General features: G+C 62.5%; 3 protein-coding genes across 3 annotated transcripts; all 3 read left to right on the plus strand.

Annotated features, from left to right (window-relative positions):
• The first annotated feature begins 2,976 nt into the window (after positions 1–2,976).
• CYSRT1 (cysteine rich tail 1) lies at positions 2,977–3,360 on the plus strand. Its single transcript, XM_041475214.1, has one exon. The coding sequence runs from the start codon at positions 2,977–2,979 to the stop codon at positions 3,358–3,360; it is 384 nt and encodes a 127-aa protein (XP_041331148.1).
• A 5,483-nt stretch (positions 3,361–8,843) lies between these two features.
• Positions 8,844–9,350, plus strand: RNF224 (ring finger protein 224). Its single transcript, XM_041474756.1, has one exon. It carries the CDS (start codon positions 8,844–8,846, stop codon positions 9,348–9,350), a length of 507 nt encoding a protein of 168 aa, XP_041330690.1.
• A 3,855-nt stretch (positions 9,351–13,205) lies between these two features.
• On the plus strand, positions 13,206–14,947 carry LRRC26 (leucine rich repeat containing 26). The gene is made up of 2 exons (XM_041475215.1): positions 13,206–13,749; positions 14,688–14,947. The coding sequence occupies exons 1-2, from the start codon at positions 13,206–13,208 to the stop codon at positions 14,945–14,947; spliced, it is 804 nt and encodes a 267-aa protein (XP_041331149.1).
• Positions 14,948–17,068: the final 2,121 nt, after the last annotated feature.

A 17,068-nucleotide genomic window follows, 5' to 3' on the forward strand; every position in this document is an offset into this window, starting at 1 on the left:
CACCCGGGGTTCTGTGAGCTGACGCTCATGTGGCAGCCCTTGGGAAAGTCGGGACACGGGGGCTGCAGGCTCTCGGGGTCCCCCAGAGCCGGGCTGTGCATGACGTGCAGCCTCGCAGCTCTCTGCAAGCAGAGCTGTTCAGGAGCAGGGCTGGGCATGGAGATCTGGGGCTGAAAAACAAACCCAGCCAGTCCTGAGGCTCTGCGAGGAAGGGGAAAGTGCTGCTGGAGAGAGCCACAGCGACATCCCCTGCGCAGGCAGGGACACGCCAGGCACGGCCAGGCGGGGCTGGGATACCGCGGGACACCTGGGGCAGGATGCCTTTTTCCATTCCTGCTTAGTCAGATAGATGACTTTTTCTGTGGGGAAACAGCTCAAGAGGGGGAAAACTCGGCAGCAGCGAGGCCCAGTGAAGGGACAGGGGGGTGCTGGTGGCTCTCCTCCAGGTGACCTGGGGTGGCAGAAAAGCCCTGAGGGGTTTGTGCAGGAGTTCTGCAGCTTTCAAACCCAAGAGCTGTGTGCTGACTTGTCACAACACAGAGAGTGCTCCGCTGCACCCCCCTCGCAGTCCTTGGAGGGGAACTGAGGCACAGAAATGCATGAGGCCCCTCTCTCGATGCTAGAACTACTCAGAGGAGGGTCAACTTCTCCCCCCAAAAATCCCAGGCCTCCATCTTCCTTTTCCTCCACCACCTGGAAGGCTGCTGAGTCTCCTTGTAGGGAAAGCCCATTCTGGGAGCTGCCAGCCCAGCGGGCTTGGGGCCAGAGCTATCAGCCCCAGAGGGAAGGCAGGGAGCTGGGGACTGCAGCAGGTGCTGGCAGCTTCATCACAGGGACAGTGCTGCCAGGGGCAGGCAGGCTCCCATCTCCCTCTGAGCTCTCCTGCTTGTTCCATGGGTGCCAAGGGGCTGGCTTGGGCAGCCCTGCTCCTTAGGATGGGGAGAAATATTTTCTGTTGTCAGAAGGATGGCCAGAAGGAAGTGGCTTTTCCCTTTGCAAAGTGTGAAATGTAATTCGCTCCCAGCAGGGTTCAGCTGCAATTTGAGGTGTTTGTCCCCAGCCTGTCCAGGAGGATGCTGTGCCATCACCCCTGAGGCTCAGGGGAGGGGCAGGTTCTGCACAGAACTGCTTGTGGGAAGGTGTTGGGGCTCTGCACAAGCCACTCTGGGGGCCTTGGGGATGGGAACTGTGATGAGGACATCACAGCAGAGTCACACAGCAGGGACATGGATGGGGCAGCGTGGAGGGTGCTGAATGTTTGCATCTTTTCTACTGCATCACTCCTGGTGCTAGGGACTGGCACAGGTGCCAGCACGGCCCTCCTTGCCCTGGCACAGTCACGTCCTCCCTCCATCCAGCCTCGTGGTGTCACCATCCAGCGGTGCCCTGGAAACCCCCCAAACCCACCCTGGAAAAAGTCCTGTTGGGGGGCACAGGGCCACACCACAGCCAAGCAGGGATGAGCCCTGCAGAGCCCTGGCACTGGGGTCTCAGGGCTGGGCAGGGCGGACAGAACCTGGCAGGGGCTGTGGGGTCCTGGGTGCCCATGGGGGCAGGCAGAGCCTGGCAGGGGGGTCTGGGAACTGCCAGAGAGTGCAGAGCTGGTGTGCCCTGTCCGGTGCTCAGGACATGTGCATGGTGCTTGTGCTCTCTGCCCAGTGCCTGGTGCTCGGGTTTTGCTGGTGCCCACAGACCTGTGGAGTGCAGTGCCCCCCTCCCAGTCCCTGCCTGCTGCCCAGAACCAGTGTGGTGCCAGTGCTGGTGCCAGTGTGCAGAGCTCAGTGCCCGGTGCGTGGCACACAGTGTCTGTGGGTGGCACTGGTGGCTGTACTGGTGTCAGTGCCCGGTCCTGGTGGTGGTGACAGCGCATAGTGGCACTGCCTGCTGTGTGGTGCTCTCTGTCCACTGTGTGGTGCTGGTGCCAGTGCCCATGCTGGTGCTGGTACCCACTCCTGGTGCCCAGTTCCTGGTACCAGTGGCTGGTGCTGGTTTGGTGCCTCGGTACTGATGGCCTTGCCTGGTGCCCAATGCCCCTGTCTAGTGCCAAGTGTCCCTGTCCAGTTGTGGTCCCAGTGGCCCCTGAGCAGTGTCCATGTCCACTGCCAAGCTCCCAGTGCCAAGTGCCCATTGTCCAGTGCCCAGTTCCTTGTGGCCCCTGCCTTGTGCCAGTGTGCGGTGGGCTGGGCTGGGGGGTGGTGTTGGGGCTGGGCAGTGGGCGGGCTCTGGCTGTGGGGTGTTCCTGCCCCGCTGTCTCGCGGCCGGTCCGTCTGTCTGTCTGCGGGGCCGGTCCGTCTGTCTGTCGGTCTCTCGGGGCGGCGCCGCTCGGGGCGGTCCGTGCAGGAGGAAGCGCAGCCGGGGCAGAGCGGCCCCGCGGCGGCCGGAGCCGCGCGCTCGGTGAGTACCGGGGGATCGCTGCCCCCACCGTGCCCGCGTCCTGCCTGCTCCCCCCTGCGCCCCTTCCCCTGCCTGCCCTCCTTCTTCCTCTGCGCCCCCCGCCCCGATTCCCCATCTCCCACCGCCTGTCCTGTCCCCAATCCCTATCCCCACTGCCTGTGTCCTGTCCCATCTCCCCTCCGCCTTTCCACTCCCCCGCAGCCCCTTTCCTCCCGTTCCTCTCCCCACTTCTTTCCCTCCTGCTCTGTGTCCCCTAGAGATCCCTATCCCATCCCACTGCCCTACTTGCACTCTTTGCCCCACTCAGCATCCCCTGCTGCCCCCCAGTGCCCCGCTCACCCCCTGCACCCCCGCTCCTGCTCCCCTCCTGGCTCTGGTGGGTCCATGTGTCCCTTGTGGAGGTCCCTTGTGGCTGGCAGGGAGTGGAGAGCACAGCTCTGCACCCGCCACCCAAACCAGAGGGGTCTGCCAGGGGTCCCTCTGCTGCTGCAAGAGCACCCCTGACAGCCGGGGTGATGGGGGCTCTGTCCTGCAGGGGTGGGCAGTGCCAGACAGGCCTCGTGTCTGACAAGGGGCAGGGAGATGGATGGGGGAGTCACCGTGGAGAATCCCTATGCCAGCGTCAACATCCCACGGGAGCAGTTCCAGCAGAGCTTCATCACTCGCTACCTGAGAGACGAGCCCACCATCATCGCCAACCCCGCGGCTGTGCCCTCCTACGGCACCGAGGGGCACACAGAGCTTGCCAACGGCTGGAACAGCCCAACCATCTCCACAGACAAGTCCTGGTCCCGTCCCTACAACCCCTACGCCAGCCTGAGGGCGCCCAATGGGGACTCATCTGCCTCCTTCTACACTGTGACCCTGAACAAGCCACCCAAGGGCCAGGAGCAGGAGGCTGGCAGGAGATGTGGCTGCTGCAGGTGCTGCTCCTGCTGCCCAAAGTGCTGCTGTGTCATCTCCTAAGGGCTCTCCCTGCACACACGGGACGTGTGACCATGGGATGGGGCCAGGTGACCCCACAGGGACATGACTGCTGGCCTGGGCGCCCCTGGCAGAGCTGGCACTGGCAGGACTGACGTTGCTTTTTACCTGTGAACTCTGCAGCCAGATGTGCTGATGATGTGCACCTTCCAGATGGGCCATGGGGCCCAGGAGCCCTGAGGATGATGTGTGCCAGGACAGCTGTCACAGAAAATGACAACACTGGAGACGGGGCAGCACTGAGCCTGGGATCCCACACAGAGCCCCTGTCTGCACCCCTGTGCTGGGAACCTCTGCTCTGGGAAGGGGTGGGCAGTGCCCACCTGGCTGGGTTTGGATGGTGGCAGCCCTGTGTGCGTGACAGAGGAAGACATCATCGTCACTGTCTTGGAGCAGGGGAGAGGAGCCAGGGACAAGCCTCCAGCTGGCACAGGGACCCACCTGCCCAGAAGTGAGTCCTCCCCCCTCCCACAGCATCACAGGAGTGCTGCCGGCCCCTGCACGAAACTCCATCTGGATGCTGACCCTCCTCACCACACTGCTCATGGGGCAGAGTGATGGAAACAGGAAAGACAGACAGCCAAAGCATGGCAGAGTGCTGGGCCAGGCTCCAGGGCAGCACCTGCTGGCACAGCATGGATGTGAGCATTAATGCACCAGTGCCAGGAAACCCCCAGCCCCATTCTGTTTCTCCTGCCATGCTTGTGGGGTGCTGGGCACAACCTCTTGTCCCATCTGCATCCCAGAGACAGGTCCAGCACAGAGGGCTGGCCCAGCTCCAGCAGTGGGGCAGCACTTGGGTACCTTGCTGGGGATGCAGAGGCCCAGCATTGGCCTTTTGCAGCTCCCAGGGCTTGGAGGAAGGTGGGAGGAGCCGCCTGGCTCTTCCCCGTGTGCTGTGGCTCCTCCAGGCTGGGTTTTTGGCTGGGGCTGCTGCCATCGACCTGGAACAAGCCTGCTGTTGTGCTGATGTCCCGCCGTGTGCTGACGTGCCTCCCTGGTGCTGGCAGCCCTCCCTGGTGCTGGTGTCCCAGGACAGCTGCTCTGCTCCCTGGCTGCTGCAGGACTGTCTGCTCTGCAGGACTGGGGCTTGAGAGAAGTGCCTGTGTTTGCAGATGACTTCAGGGTGCTGCAAATAAAATTACTGCCCTCTCCTGCCCTGCCAAGGTGTGACTCTTCCCTCCACCCAGGTTTTTCTGGGATTCCCGTGTCACTTCTTGCTTTCCCTGATGGGTGTGTAAGGGCAGTGCTAAAGCCTCCAAACCAGGCTTAACTGTTGCCCTGCTGACTTGTGGCAGCAGCAGCTCATGCTGAGCTCTTTGGCTGTTGCCTGGTGCCCCACTACCAACCCAGGTCCAGCAGTGCCAACCTGGGTCCAGCAGTGCCCAGGCGTTCCCAGTACAGGCTGCTCCTGCCTGTCTGGGATGCTGGCTGGTGCTCAGCCCAGCCCTGCCAAGCTGGATGACTGTCCTGTCTGGAAAGACTTCGTAAGTCTTTGGGAGAGGCTGAGGAAGGGCCTGGCAAAGGGGAGTTCCTGACTGGGCAGCTGGGTGGGCTCTGGGACACTGCCCGGGCTGGCTGGGACCCCCTGGGAGTCCCTCAGCAGTGGGAGCCCACCGTGGCTTGCAATCCCCCACTGCTTGGAGCCCAGCTGCACTGTGGCCCACGAGCACCGGGTGCCAGCAGTGCTCGGGTGCCACCACACAGATGCCACGGGAAGCCCACCCCTGCTGGGAGCCCACCCCAGGAGCCTGCCACGGCCTGGGAGCCCATCCCCCTTGCAATCCCCCCCCCCCCCCCCCCCACCCGGGATATTCTGGGCTGGGGTGGCGGTGGCCTGGCAGAGCTTTGCCCCCCCCCTGCCTGGCGCAGCTCCCAGGGCGGTGGGAGCCGGGGCTGTGCGGCTGCCAGGGACACAGCCGCTCCGTGCCCGCCCTGCACAAGGAGCTCCCTTGTTCTCCTGCGCAGACCGCAGTGGGGACGGGCAGATCCACCCCTTGTTTGCTTTCGTGTCGCCAGCCCTGCCCCGTGCGTGTGGCGGGCAGGAACACGTCACAGCAGGAGCAGGGGCTGCCCGGGCTCTGCGGGACACGCACGGGGACAAAAAAGTGTCCCCAAGGTGTGCGGTGCCTCGGCACAGCCCAGGGCCACAGCGGAACGAGCGGGCCGGGGGCTCGGGGGCAGGGCAGGGCAGGGTGCCACATGTGTGTGTGTCACCGCTGCCCTTCGCTCTGCCCAGCCCCGGGGCGATGGCAAAGGCGGCGGGAGCGGCCGGCAGCGCCTGCCAGACAGGCGGGCAATGATTAAACCGGAGCAGCAGGAGGGGGGCGAGCAGGGGAGGGTGCAGGCCCCAGACCCGGCAGGGCTCTGATGAGCCGGGATCTGCCCCGCGGGCGCTCCCCGGCTGTGTCCGCCTTCCCGAGGCGCCCGGGGTGCCCAGGGTTCTGCTGGGTGACTGCCACCTCCTGCCTCTGGGGCGCGGGTGGCGTGCAGGGCTCTGGCTCATCCCCACCAGACCTTTGCTCTCCCTGAGGCTGCCGCTCCCTGTCGCGGTGCCGAAGGTCCCTGCAGCCCGCGGATGATCCTGGGAACAGGGAAACACGTTTCCCATCCATGTGTGTCGCTGCTGATTGCAGATCTGCCTTCCCTGAGGGGAGACCTTATTGCTCCACACAGCTCCCTGGAAGGAGCTGTCGTGAGGTGAAGGTTGGTCTCTTTTCCCGAACAGAAAGTGACAGGACAAGAGGAAATGGCCTCAGGTTTTGCCAGGGGATAGGTTGGATATTAGGAAAAAAAGTTTCACTGAAAGAGCTGTAAAGCCCTGGCACAGGCTGCCCAGGGCCGTGGTGGAGTCACCATCCCTGGAAGTGTTCAAAAAACGTGTGGATGTGGCACTTGGGGACATAGGTTAGTGGTGAACGTGGTGCTGCTGGGTTAACATTTGACTTGATGACTTAAAATGTATTTTCCAACCTTAATGATTCTGTGACTCCCTGTTCCTGGATTCAGGTGGGCTTTTGGCGGGGCTGGTGCTGCCCTTGGGGTCAGCATGGCAGGTGCACAGCCCCTGTCACCAAGGCCTCCCCTGCCCCAAACCCTGCCTGTGCTGAGCTGGGGTGCCCAGCAATGGGCAGAAGTGGCCAAGGGCAGCTGGGCACAGCCCCTCAATGGGACACAGCTCTGCTGGCATCAGGGAGGGACATGAGGGCTGAAGAGCAGGGGCTGGGAGGGGCTGGAGTGGGGCAGGATGCGTGTGTGTGTGCATGTGTGTGTGGAGCAGCAGAGGCAGCCCGAGGGGTCACTGCCTCTGAGCAGTGCCAGGGGCACCCCCGGCTGTGCACAGAGCTAAGCCCACCCCTCTCACCCATAGAAGTTTTTTGGCAGAGCTCGCTATGGGACTGCAGCATTCCTGTCCCTGTGGCAGGTGAGCCAGGCCAGCGCTGTGTGTTGGGTGGAAGAAGGACAGCTTGGGACAGCCCCAGCCCTGGCATGGCCCTGGAGGGAGCACGCTGAGCCCACCAGGAGCCAGCTCTGCCCTGGCTGCCTGCAAAACCCTGCCACGGGGTGCCACCCCTGCCTGGGCACCCATGGCACACACAGCCCCCGTGCACTGCCTCGGGAAGCCTGTGGCAGGCTGGGTCAGCGTCCTGGGGCGGGATATGTGCCCCAGAGGTGCTGTGCTGCTGGAGCTGCTTCCTCTCTCGCAGGCACCAGTGTCAGGGGCTGAGCCTTTCTGCAGAGCTCAGTGACCCCGTGGGGATCTTCATTTCCAAAACGCCCAATTCTTTCTCTGAGGAGCGCTGGGAACATGGTCCGCTGGTGAGGCGGCATCACGGCAGCGCTGCCTGTCTCCCGGCCCGCTCCTGCCGGCAGTGGGAGCTGCTGCCCGCGGGAATGCTGCCCGCTGTCCCGGCCCGCCTGCCCTGCCTCCAGGATGGGCTTTTGTCCTCCAGGATCCTGGGCTCAGGATCTGTCCCCCTACCACTCTCCCCTCTTCAGTCTGCAGCCCCCTCCATGCCAAGGCTGGGACTTGGCTGCCGGACCCCGGGCAGCTGTGGGGACACTGCCCTGGCATTGTCACCTCCCCTGGGTCCTGCACCTTGCAGGTGTCCCTGTGGGGTGCTGGGGTGTCCCCAGCCTGATGCTGAGCATTGGTAACTCAGCCCCCAGAGCCTGCAGCCCCACAGGGAAGGGCAGGGCAGGTCACAATCACCCCCAGGCTCCAGGTGGGAGCACACCCCATGTGTGGGCACTGCCGGCCCCAACAGGGACAGAGTCCCGCTGTCCCTGCAGCAGTCCCAGCCGTGCCACCCCACCGTGCCCCCGGCTCTTGTCACAGCTGTCCCCACAGCCCAGACCACCTGGGGTTGCTGCAGTTCGAGGGGGGCTCTGCTGGCCGATGTCTGCCCGGGTGTTCTTGGCTCTGAAGTGTGGCCCAGGACATGGAAGACTCTGTTGCTGCTGCCCAGGTCCGGACAAGATCCAAGTTCTCCGGCCAGGATGGAGCCCAGGGCTCCTTGGTTTCCCAGGGACGGCTCCTTCTGTCAGTGAAGCACAGGCTTATGGTTAATGACCCTTGCTGGGTTTAGATTTCAGAGGTCTTTGTTACCCAGGTGCTTGTAACCCAATCTCCCGGGCTTGGCTTCCCTGCAGCAGATCCAATAGCGCCTGTCCCTGAAAGGTGAGCCCCTGCCCACTACCACGGCCACTGGCAGCCACAGGGAGCTGGCTGGCAGCTCAGGCCTCCGATGCTCCCCACAGGACTGCCACAGCGCCCTGGACAGCACAGCCCTTCTGCCACCAACCCTGAGGCCCTGGGAAGCATCTCAGGACAGGTAGGAATGGGGGAATGGGGAGGAGGGGAGAGAGGGGTACCCGTGTGCACCAAAACACTTGAGGTCACTTCAGGAGAAGGAACAGAGTCTTGGTGGCCTCCAGAAGTTTGCAAATATACTGGTGTGTACCAGACCCCACCTGAGATGAGGCTGGATCCCCTCAGACCCCTCCCCACAAGCCTTTGTGCCACTCCCTGTGCCAGCACAATCCGGGGTTGGGGAGGGTGGGGCTGTGCCACTGCCTGGTCTCCAAGTGATGCTCCCCAGCTCACCCAGCCACCTCACTCCTGCTCACCCCCTGCTCCCCCAGCCCCCGGGCGCACCCTGAGCAGGCTGCTGAGATGTGGCCAACCCGTGTTCCCTGCAGAGCTCCCGCTGTGGCACTGGGACACGCACATCCCCATGGATGCAGCGGCAGTGCCACTGCAGTGGCAGCATCCTGCTCTTGCAGGCAGGGCTGGCCGGGGATGGCAGGCAGCGGGCAGGGCTGCTGGGCGGGGATCCTGCTGCTCCCGCCGCACGGACCCGTCCCCGTCTCCCCCACGTGTCGGGGGCACTGGGAGGTGACATCCCACCGCTGTGCCCCCTCCCCAGCCATGCCCTGACAGCTCCTCTCACCCCCTCCCCAGCATGTCCCAGGCCGGTGGCAGCCCCCGGGCAGAGGATCTGGGACCGTGTGTCGGGGCGCACTCGCGCACCCCGAGCCGGGGCAGCCAGCGCGTCGAGTGCATCATCTGCTACTCCTCCTACGACCTGGGCGTGCGGCTGCCGCGGCGCCTCTACTGCGGCCACACCTTCTGCCAGGCGTGCCTGAAGCGCCTGGACGCGGTCAGCAACGAGCAGCGCTGGATCCCGTGCCCGCAGTGCCGCCAGAACACGCCCACGCCGCGCGGAGGGGTCACCATGCTCGACCTCGACCTGGCCACCTTCCTGGCCGTCAAGGCTGACAAGGAGCAGCCGCGGGGGCCCGGCAGGTGCCCGGCCGCGCTGCCCGCCAAGGGCCCGGGCAAGGAGCCGGCGGTGACCCAGCAGCCGGCGGGGCTGTGCCCGGAGCCGCTGCCCCCGGCGCTGCTGCCCCGGCGCGGCTGCTGCCGCCTGTGCCTGTGCTGCGGCGTGAGCGCGGCCTTGGAGAGCTGAGCGCCAGGGGCCGGCCTGGCACTGCTGCTGGGGACCTTTGCCGTGCCTCAGACCCACTGTGCACTGCAGTGGTGGGGTTGTGCTGGCGGCCTAGGAAGGGCTTCAGCCTGGGCAGGGCTTTCCTGTCCATCCTGTCCAGATTTGGGATGCAGGAGCGGGGGATCAGGACGCTACCACCCCCTCATGCTACCGGTCTGCCCAGCTGACGATTCAGAAAGCTGGTCCAGCCACCACAGTCGTTCCCTGGCCCCTGAGCACAGCCTGGCTCATGGTCCATTCCCCCGTGCATGTGGCTCTGCAGCAAGGACAGTGGCACCGAGCCATCCCCAGGGGCCTGGCACAGCGATGCCATGGGGTGTGTCCAGCACCCTGGGAGCTCCAGGTCTATTAAAGACACTTTGGTCCCGCTGGGCTGCACATCCTGGTCATGTTTGCTGGCAATCCTGGCCCCAGGCAAGCCATGCCTGTGGTGGGGTAGAGAGAGGCAGAAGTGACCTGCCCTGCTGGATTGCTGTGCTGGGAGTGTTTGCTCTGCTGGCCATGTGCATGAAAAATTTTGGCATTGGGATAGTAGGACGGTTGAAATTGTGGATGACAGAGTTGTTAGGAAAACTCCAGTGTTGCTGCAGCTACATTGCTCCAGTATGGGAGGAGAGCTGAGCTCCAGAAGCTCCTGCTTGGCCTTGTGCTCTGTGGCTCATGCCAGGTTTGGCTTTTCCTGCCTGACCCTTTCCTCACACACAGGCACACACAAACCCTGCTGCTGTTTTTCCAGTTGTGCCCTGCTGCCTGCATGCCTTTCCCTGCTTTCCCTGCCTGACTCCACACCAGGGTGCAAGGACAAGAGCCCAGGCAGCTGGTCTGGGTTAACAGGGGCCAAACTGGAAGCACTGGGCTGCATAGGGTGATACTGAAACAGCTCTTGGCCAGGGCTTGGTGTTGCCTGAGCAGCTCTTGCAGTTCTTCCTCAGGGCCCATTTTCTGCATTTGTTTTCCATGTCGTTTATGAGCCCTTGCAATACCAGAAACCCCCTCAGGGTTCAGCAGGGGACCCCAGCCTGTGCCTCCCTGGGGCTGGCAGGGACCTTGTGTCTCCTGGGCATTCCTGGTGCTTGGATATTCCCTGTGCTGGGGCCAGGGCTGCAGCCAGAGGATTCCATCAGCCATGGACAGCACCCACCCCTGCACAGAGCTCATGCACAATTCTGCCGCTTGGTGTCACCTGCCATAAAACAGTCCCAGCTGAGATGTTCCCAAACCTGGGGTGCCCCAGGGCAGACAGAGGTATGGCATGGTTCAGAAATTCCATGTGAGTCCTGCCTTGGACATTTAATTACCTGGGAATGTGCGAAAAATTAAAGCCTTCAAGGAATGGATAAGAGCTATCACTGAGTGCTAATGCATCTTCCCTTCTATCTCCCATTTCTCCCCACAAACTCAACAGTGGGTGCTGGGAAGAGTGTAGGAAGGGCCCATCCCTCCCTGCAGAGGTGCCAGCAGCTCTGTGCCCAGCCCAGCACCTTTGAGTCCTGCAGTGCTGGGTGACCAAACCCATGTCTCTCTGTCCCACACCCCATGTGCCCTGCTTCCTTGTCTCCCCCCAGCATCAGAACCACTCTGGGGGCTTGGCTCTTGCTCCTGGATGTCCCCCTGCTCCCAGCCAGTCCCTGAAGGAGGGGATCATCCCTTCCATCGCTCTGGGAACACTTTTGGCACGCTGGCTGCAAGCCCTGCTTTGGCACCTCGGGCAGAGCAGGGCCAGTGCTGAGCGCTGTGCCCTGGGGGCTCCTCCCCTGGCACAGGCCCCCGAGCTGTCCTGGCAGAGCAGCTGCTCGGAGCAGCCTGTCCTGCCCCCTTCCACATGCAGCCCAGAACCTCAGGAGGGGCATCGTGGAGGGGAGCGGGGCACCGCTGGGCGCTGCCCTGGCTGGGGGCAGGGACCTGAGGCTCCTCCTGCGTGGGTTGTGGGTCCCCATGCCCAGGGAAGGGGCAGTGCCAGGGACCCCAGCACTGGCAGCAGGAGGAAAAGGGCAGTGGTGGCACTGCTGGGGTACAGGACCCCCCGTGTTCCCCTGCCATGGCAGCGGGGTACAGCCGGTGGATGGAGAACAGGAGTGGGGCCAGGCAGGAGCATGGGATGATGTCTGGCCATGTCCCTGGCAGGGACAGCTCTCCTGCCACATGCCATCAGGGTGACAGCAAGGGGCTTCCAGAGGAGCTGAGTTTTCAGGCTTTTCAGCCTCCTGGGCTCCTTGTGCACAAAAGCTGAAAATGACCTTGCTTTTAATAGTGGTTTGAGTTATTTTTGGCATGAATGCTGCACTTCTCACCTGATTCCAGATGGATGAAGGGAGTGGGCAATGAAGGTCCTGGAAGAGCATTTTGGGACTGGCCTCCCTCAAAATCCAGGTCTCCATATAGCCTGTGGCTGCGGATGGGGTGAGCTGTGGCTGCAGCTTCACATGGCAGTGGGTTTGTGCCCTTGCCCTGGGGCTGGGCTGGGCTGGAGGATTCCTCTGAATTATTTCCAGATGGGGATTAATGCAGCAAAGCGAGTTTGCTGCAGGATAGATAAACAAACCAAAGCTCCTCGGGATGCTATTAATAAACCCTCTGCCTGCTGCTTCTGTCCCAGATCTGGGAACATCCTGGCCTTGGCCTGGGGTGCAACTGTGCCGTGCCTTGCTGCCCATCCAGCCCCTTGGCCGTGGGGCAGAGGGACAGGGATTCCTCTGGGACCATGGCCACTGGGGTCCTGATGGGTGTGAGTGGGGACAGTGTCCCTACTCTGGGCCCCCTCTGGCTGTAAGTGGGATGAGGTGCTGCCAGCCATGTCCCTTGGGGACCCAGTCCCCACTGAGCTCTGCCAGGGGCAGCGGCACTGGGAGGTGACACCGGCCCAGCCTTCAGCAGCCGGGCTTTGGGTGGCTTTGGAGTGGAGTGGGTGTAAACAGGGTGGAGGCAGACTTTGAGCCCTATGGAACTGGCACTGCCATGCCAGGGGAAGGGCAAACCAGTTTTGGGTGGCTGCAGCCCAGCAAGGTCACCTTTGCCATGCTTCTCATCGGGGGCTCCTGCGTCACCCTCCGTGTACACACGGACATGTTCCCCTTCTGGGAAGGAGGAAGGTGGCCCATGGGATGCAATCCCAGCCCTCCTCATTCTGGCATGGCTGGTGGTCTCCTGCAGGGCAGACAGGGCTTGGGCAAGGGCTGGGCTCAGCAGGTGGGCCATGGTTCCCAGCACAGCTGCCCACTGAGGGCCCTGGGCATGGTAGGACAGCACATAAGATGGGCTAAGACCTGAAAATGATATGATTTTGTCCCACTTATGTTTTTTCCTGGTAACTCAGTCAGTTATGGGCGTCCTGGGTCCATACACCCCTCTGTACCTGGCTGTTAAGGCAGCATGCCCATGGGGGATGCCCCTGGGGAGGACGGAGGCTTAGAGATGGATCTGGATTTGCTGATTTCCAGCTCTCCAGCCAGCAGCACACACAAGCAGTTAATCCCAGGCCATGCCGAGCTGGCTGCTTACCTGGCTGGAGCGGTGCCTGGTGGAGGGAGGGACATGGGCACGGTTCCACACCTTGCAGGGCAAGCATCATTGCAAAAATATTTGCTGAAAAAAGTGCAGCTCCACCCCGAGGAAAACCGGGTCCGGGAGCAGAGCCCCGTCCAGGTTTGCAGCCGGGTGAGCAGGGGAATGAATGCGAGTGGCTGCAGGGAACCGAGCACTGCCCGGCACCTCCAGCCAGCACCGCCGGGCTCAGCCGAGGGCACCGGGCAGGGCCGAGGGGCTGGGCAAGGCGTGGGGCTCTAGGGAACCTGTGCCTCTGTGCCTCGGGGGGCAGCCATGGGCTGCTGGAGGGTCCCCGGCCCCGTGCTGGCCCTGCTGCTGCTCCTGCGCCCGCCGCCCTCGCCAGCCTGCCCGGCCGCCTGCCGCTGCTCCCCGGGAGAGGTGGACTGCAGCGAGCGGGGCCTCCGCGAGGTGCCCTGGAGCCTCTCGACCAACACCAGCACCCTGTGGCTCGGCTACAACTTCATCACCGTGCTGGGACCTCGCTGCTTCCCTCCGCTGCCGGGGCTGCGGCTGCTCAGCCTGGCCCACAACCGCCTGGAGCTGATCCACAGCCAGGCGCTGCTGGGGCTCGGGGCGCTGCAGGAGCTGGACCTCAGCCACAACCACCTCAGTGTGCTCACCCCCGAGACCTTCCTGCCCCTCACCAGCCTGGCCACGCTCAACCTGGGCAGCAACAGGCTGGGGGAGCTGGCACCCGGAGTGCCGGGCACCTTGCCCCGGCTCCAGGCGCTTCTGCTGCAGGACAACCCCTGGGTGTGCAGCTGCAGCATCCTGCCCCTCTGGCGCTGGCTCAGCCACAACAGGGAAAAAGTGCGAGGTGAGTGCCCGGAGGGCTGTGTCCCCAAGCCCATTGCCCACTCCATGCTGGCTGGTCACCCAGCCAGGGCTGAGGCAGACCCAGCACCCTGGCTGCCAGCTGGCTGAGGGCTTGGGTGGTCAGCGCCCTTGGGGTGAGGTTCCCCAGAAGCTGTCCTTAGGTCATGCCAGCTCCTGTGTGTGCTTGGGTGGATACGCCCCTGGGTCTCGGTGCCCACATTTTGGTTCTGGTCAGCAGCAGGGATTGCCTGGAAAGGAGGGCTGTGCAGCATCCCACTGACAGGCGCCCAGTGCTGGCCGCAGCAGTGCCACCAGTCCTGCCACATGGCACTGGGGGGGGGCATGTGGAGCCTGTGTGTCAGGGTGCATGTCACCGCTGGCCCATCCAGGATGCAGTGCTTTCAGCCCCTTCCCCAAAGCCTTCATCCACCTGCTTCTGATCCTGCATTTGTTCCCCCATGAGCCCCAGTGAAAGACAGCTCTGCCAGCAAAGTCTCTCCTACCACTGCTGCCCCCTTCTGCTTGCTTCCAGCTCGGATGTGTGACTCCTCTTGTTCTGGCTGGGACCTTCTGTGGCATCTCCAGGCTGAGTGCTCACTGCTCCCCATATCTGTTTTCTGGGAGCCAGTCCCTCCCCTTTGCCTGCCCCACCTGCCCTCCTCCCCCAAACCCATCTTCTTATGCCCCTCCAGCACTGTGCACACCTCCCATCCCATCCCATCCCATCCCATCCCATCCCATCCCATCCCATCCCATCCCACACAGGTGACTCCTGAACCTCACTGTTCCCCTTCTTCATGCCCTGACATGGGTGATGTTGGTGATGCTGGCCCCTGTCCTCCTGCCCTTGTGCCATGTGTCCCATGCCATCCCCCTGTCCTTGTCCCCTGCCTTTCCCAGCTGCCCAGTGTGCCCTCCAGCGCTGCTTCTCTCTTCCAGAGAAGAGTTTGCTCCTCTGCAGAGTCCCAGAGCATCTGAACAAGTATCCAATCATGGCCTTTGGGGACGAGTCCTTCAGGCAGTGCCAGGAGACCTCACTGTCCCCCCAGCACTACATCGCCTTCTTCATCATCGGACCCTTCTCGTTCATCGCCAGCATCTTCTTCTGCACCTTCCTGGGCTCCCTGGTGGTGTTCTACCACAGCCTGCGCCGGGAGTCCCACTGCTGGAGGAGACCCCGTGTCTGCAGGGTGCACTGAGGGGCTCAGCCAGGCTCTGCCCTGGCCAGGCTGGGCTCCATCCTTGCCCCTCTCCAGCTGCCCGCACCCACCTGTTGCAAACTCGTCCCTGTGGAGCAGCGAGAGGAAGTTCTGTTCCTGGAATCTCTCTGGGTTCTCTCAGGGTCCCCCAAGATGGTGCCAAGCTGCCTCTGCCAGGGCAGAGAAGCCTCCAACTCAGCTCCCTGCAGGGCACAGGCTGACCAAAAATGCTCTCAGTGTTTTGGGAGGCTCCCCAAGGCCACCCTCAGATCTGCATATGCCCTTCCTGGGGGCATCCAGGTGATCCTTCTCCCCTTGTCCTGCCCCCTGTGCTGCCCAGTCCCTCAGTGTGTGTTTAGGATGCCCCATGTGCCTCACTGTGCCTTTAGGTGCAGCCTGGGAGTCCCTGTGTGCATCCCAGGACACACCACATTCCTCTTGGTGCCTTTCAGGCCCCCCCAGGAGTCCCCATTTGCCTTTTGGTGCAGCCCAGGAGCATCTGTGCACCTTTCAGTTTTCTCCTTGGGCCTTTTGGTGCCCCCTGCACTCTCTGACTGCCTTCAGCGACCCCAGCAGCCTCAGTGCTTTTTTTTCTGTGCCCTCAGAACTCCTTGAGTTGGTGTTTCCTGCACCTAAATGCCATGTTTGGCTTCTGTGCCCTGGCAGGCATTGCTTTCCTTTCAGGGTACCTCAGAGCTCTCTGGGTGCCTTTTGGCGCACCAGAAGATCTCTGGGTGGTTTGGAGCATTCCAGAGCCTCAATGGGGCTGTCAGACCATCCCAGGCCTGTCAGTGTGCTGCCCAAGGACAGGGCTGGTTGCAAAAAGCTCCTTTTGATAGTTTTTTTCCATTGAGTCAGGAATGCTGGTACTGAGATGGCTCAGCCAACAACCAAGGTCTAGGGTGAGGCTGAAGTTGAGGGTGAGGGCCAGGAAGAGCCTTGAGCTGCCACTGATGTGGTTTGGCAGAGCAGCTGCCAAAGGATGGGTGAGGCTACAGTGGTTTCTTCCTCAGTAGCTTTTCTCTAGGCTACAGCTCATCCCCAGCCAAGGTATGGGGTTAGCTCAATGTTGGGAGTGGGGACAAACAAGCCCTTTACAGCAGCCCTGGCTGCTGCCTCACCTCCCATCACCCACAAATTGGGGCTGGGGCTGCCCCTGCACCTCCCTGCCCTGTTCCCTCCTTCTTTTTCCTGTGGAAAAGCTGCTGGAAATGTTTAGTGGGCATGCTGGGAGATGGCCTGGAAGGATCTAGAGCTGAGCTCCAGGAGAAAGCCACAGGCTGGGGTGACAAAAACACCTTTCAAGAAGAAACAAGAACCCTTTTTGGCCTGACCTCTTACCCACTGCAAGATGATCAGAGCCACAATGAGATGCTGTTACCACCAGCCTTGTTCACTTCGTCTCCTTCCCATGCAAGAGCTGGGACCTGCCAGGGCTGTTGCAGGAGTCAGTGCATCCTTCAGCAGGCTCTTGGCAAGGGTTCAGTGAATCACACATACACAAACCAGGTGTCACCTCAGGGGTGGCTTGCTCCTGTTTTCATTTTTAAGAGAAGCCAGCCCCATGTGCTGCCACATGGCCAGATCCCTACTCCTCCTCTGCTGTGGGGCAGGGGCTTGGCAGGGAGCTGCTGGAAGCAGCATCTGCTCCAGTGCTGCCAGCCCTGTGCCTGGGAGGGCTGCAGAACCTCTGCCAGGATCGTCATCTTGCCTGTCCCAGGAGCAATCCCAGCTCTCCCAGACCCTCTCTAGAGAGGGTTCAGTTATTCCCAAGAAGGCCTGGCCTTCCCATTTGGAGGTAGGACCTTGTTTATCATCCTGCACGGCCACCTGAACCCTGCTCCTTCCCTCAGACCATGCTGAGGCTCAGCCCCCATGGAGGCTGGGCTGCAGGTCTCAGCACAGGGGGAGGATGTTGTGCATGGATGATGTTCCTTCAGTTCAGCCTTGGGGAACCTTCCTATTTTGAAGATCCCTTGATGGACCGCCCTATGGATGGGCTGATGTGTGGGGACTTCCCCAATGCCCTCATCCCTGCAGTCCATCCCCTGTTCCCAAAGGCTGGCTCCACTGGCCAGGCCCCACGCTGGCTCCCTGGAGAGGGAGGCCAGCAGTGGCAGG

Source organism: Pyrgilauda ruficollis, unplaced genomic scaffold, assembly GCF_017590135.1.
Source record: "Pyrgilauda ruficollis isolate IOZ18807 unplaced genomic scaffold, ASM1759013v1 scaffold34, whole genome shotgun sequence".
In the NCBI taxonomy this organism is placed as follows: Eukaryota; Metazoa; Chordata; class Aves; order Passeriformes; family Passeridae; genus Pyrgilauda; species Pyrgilauda ruficollis.

Bases quoted from the DNA above. Each gene is read 5' to 3' on its own strand.
- CYSRT1 (XM_041475214.1), top strand. From the start codon at position 2,977: ATGGATGGGGGAGTCACCGTGGAGAATCCCTATGCCAGCGTCAACATC.
- RNF224 (XM_041474756.1), top strand. From the start codon at position 8,844: ATGTCCCAGGCCGGTGGCAGCCCCCGGGCAGAGGATCTGGGACCGTGT.
- LRRC26 (XM_041475215.1), top strand. From the start codon at position 13,206: ATGGGCTGCTGGAGGGTCCCCGGCCCCGTGCTGGCCCTGCTGCTGCTC. The intron at 13,750-14,687 runs GTGAGTGCCCGG...TCTCTCTTCCAG, and splicing joins CAACAGGGAAAAAGTGCGAG to AGAAGAGTTTGCTCCTCTGC.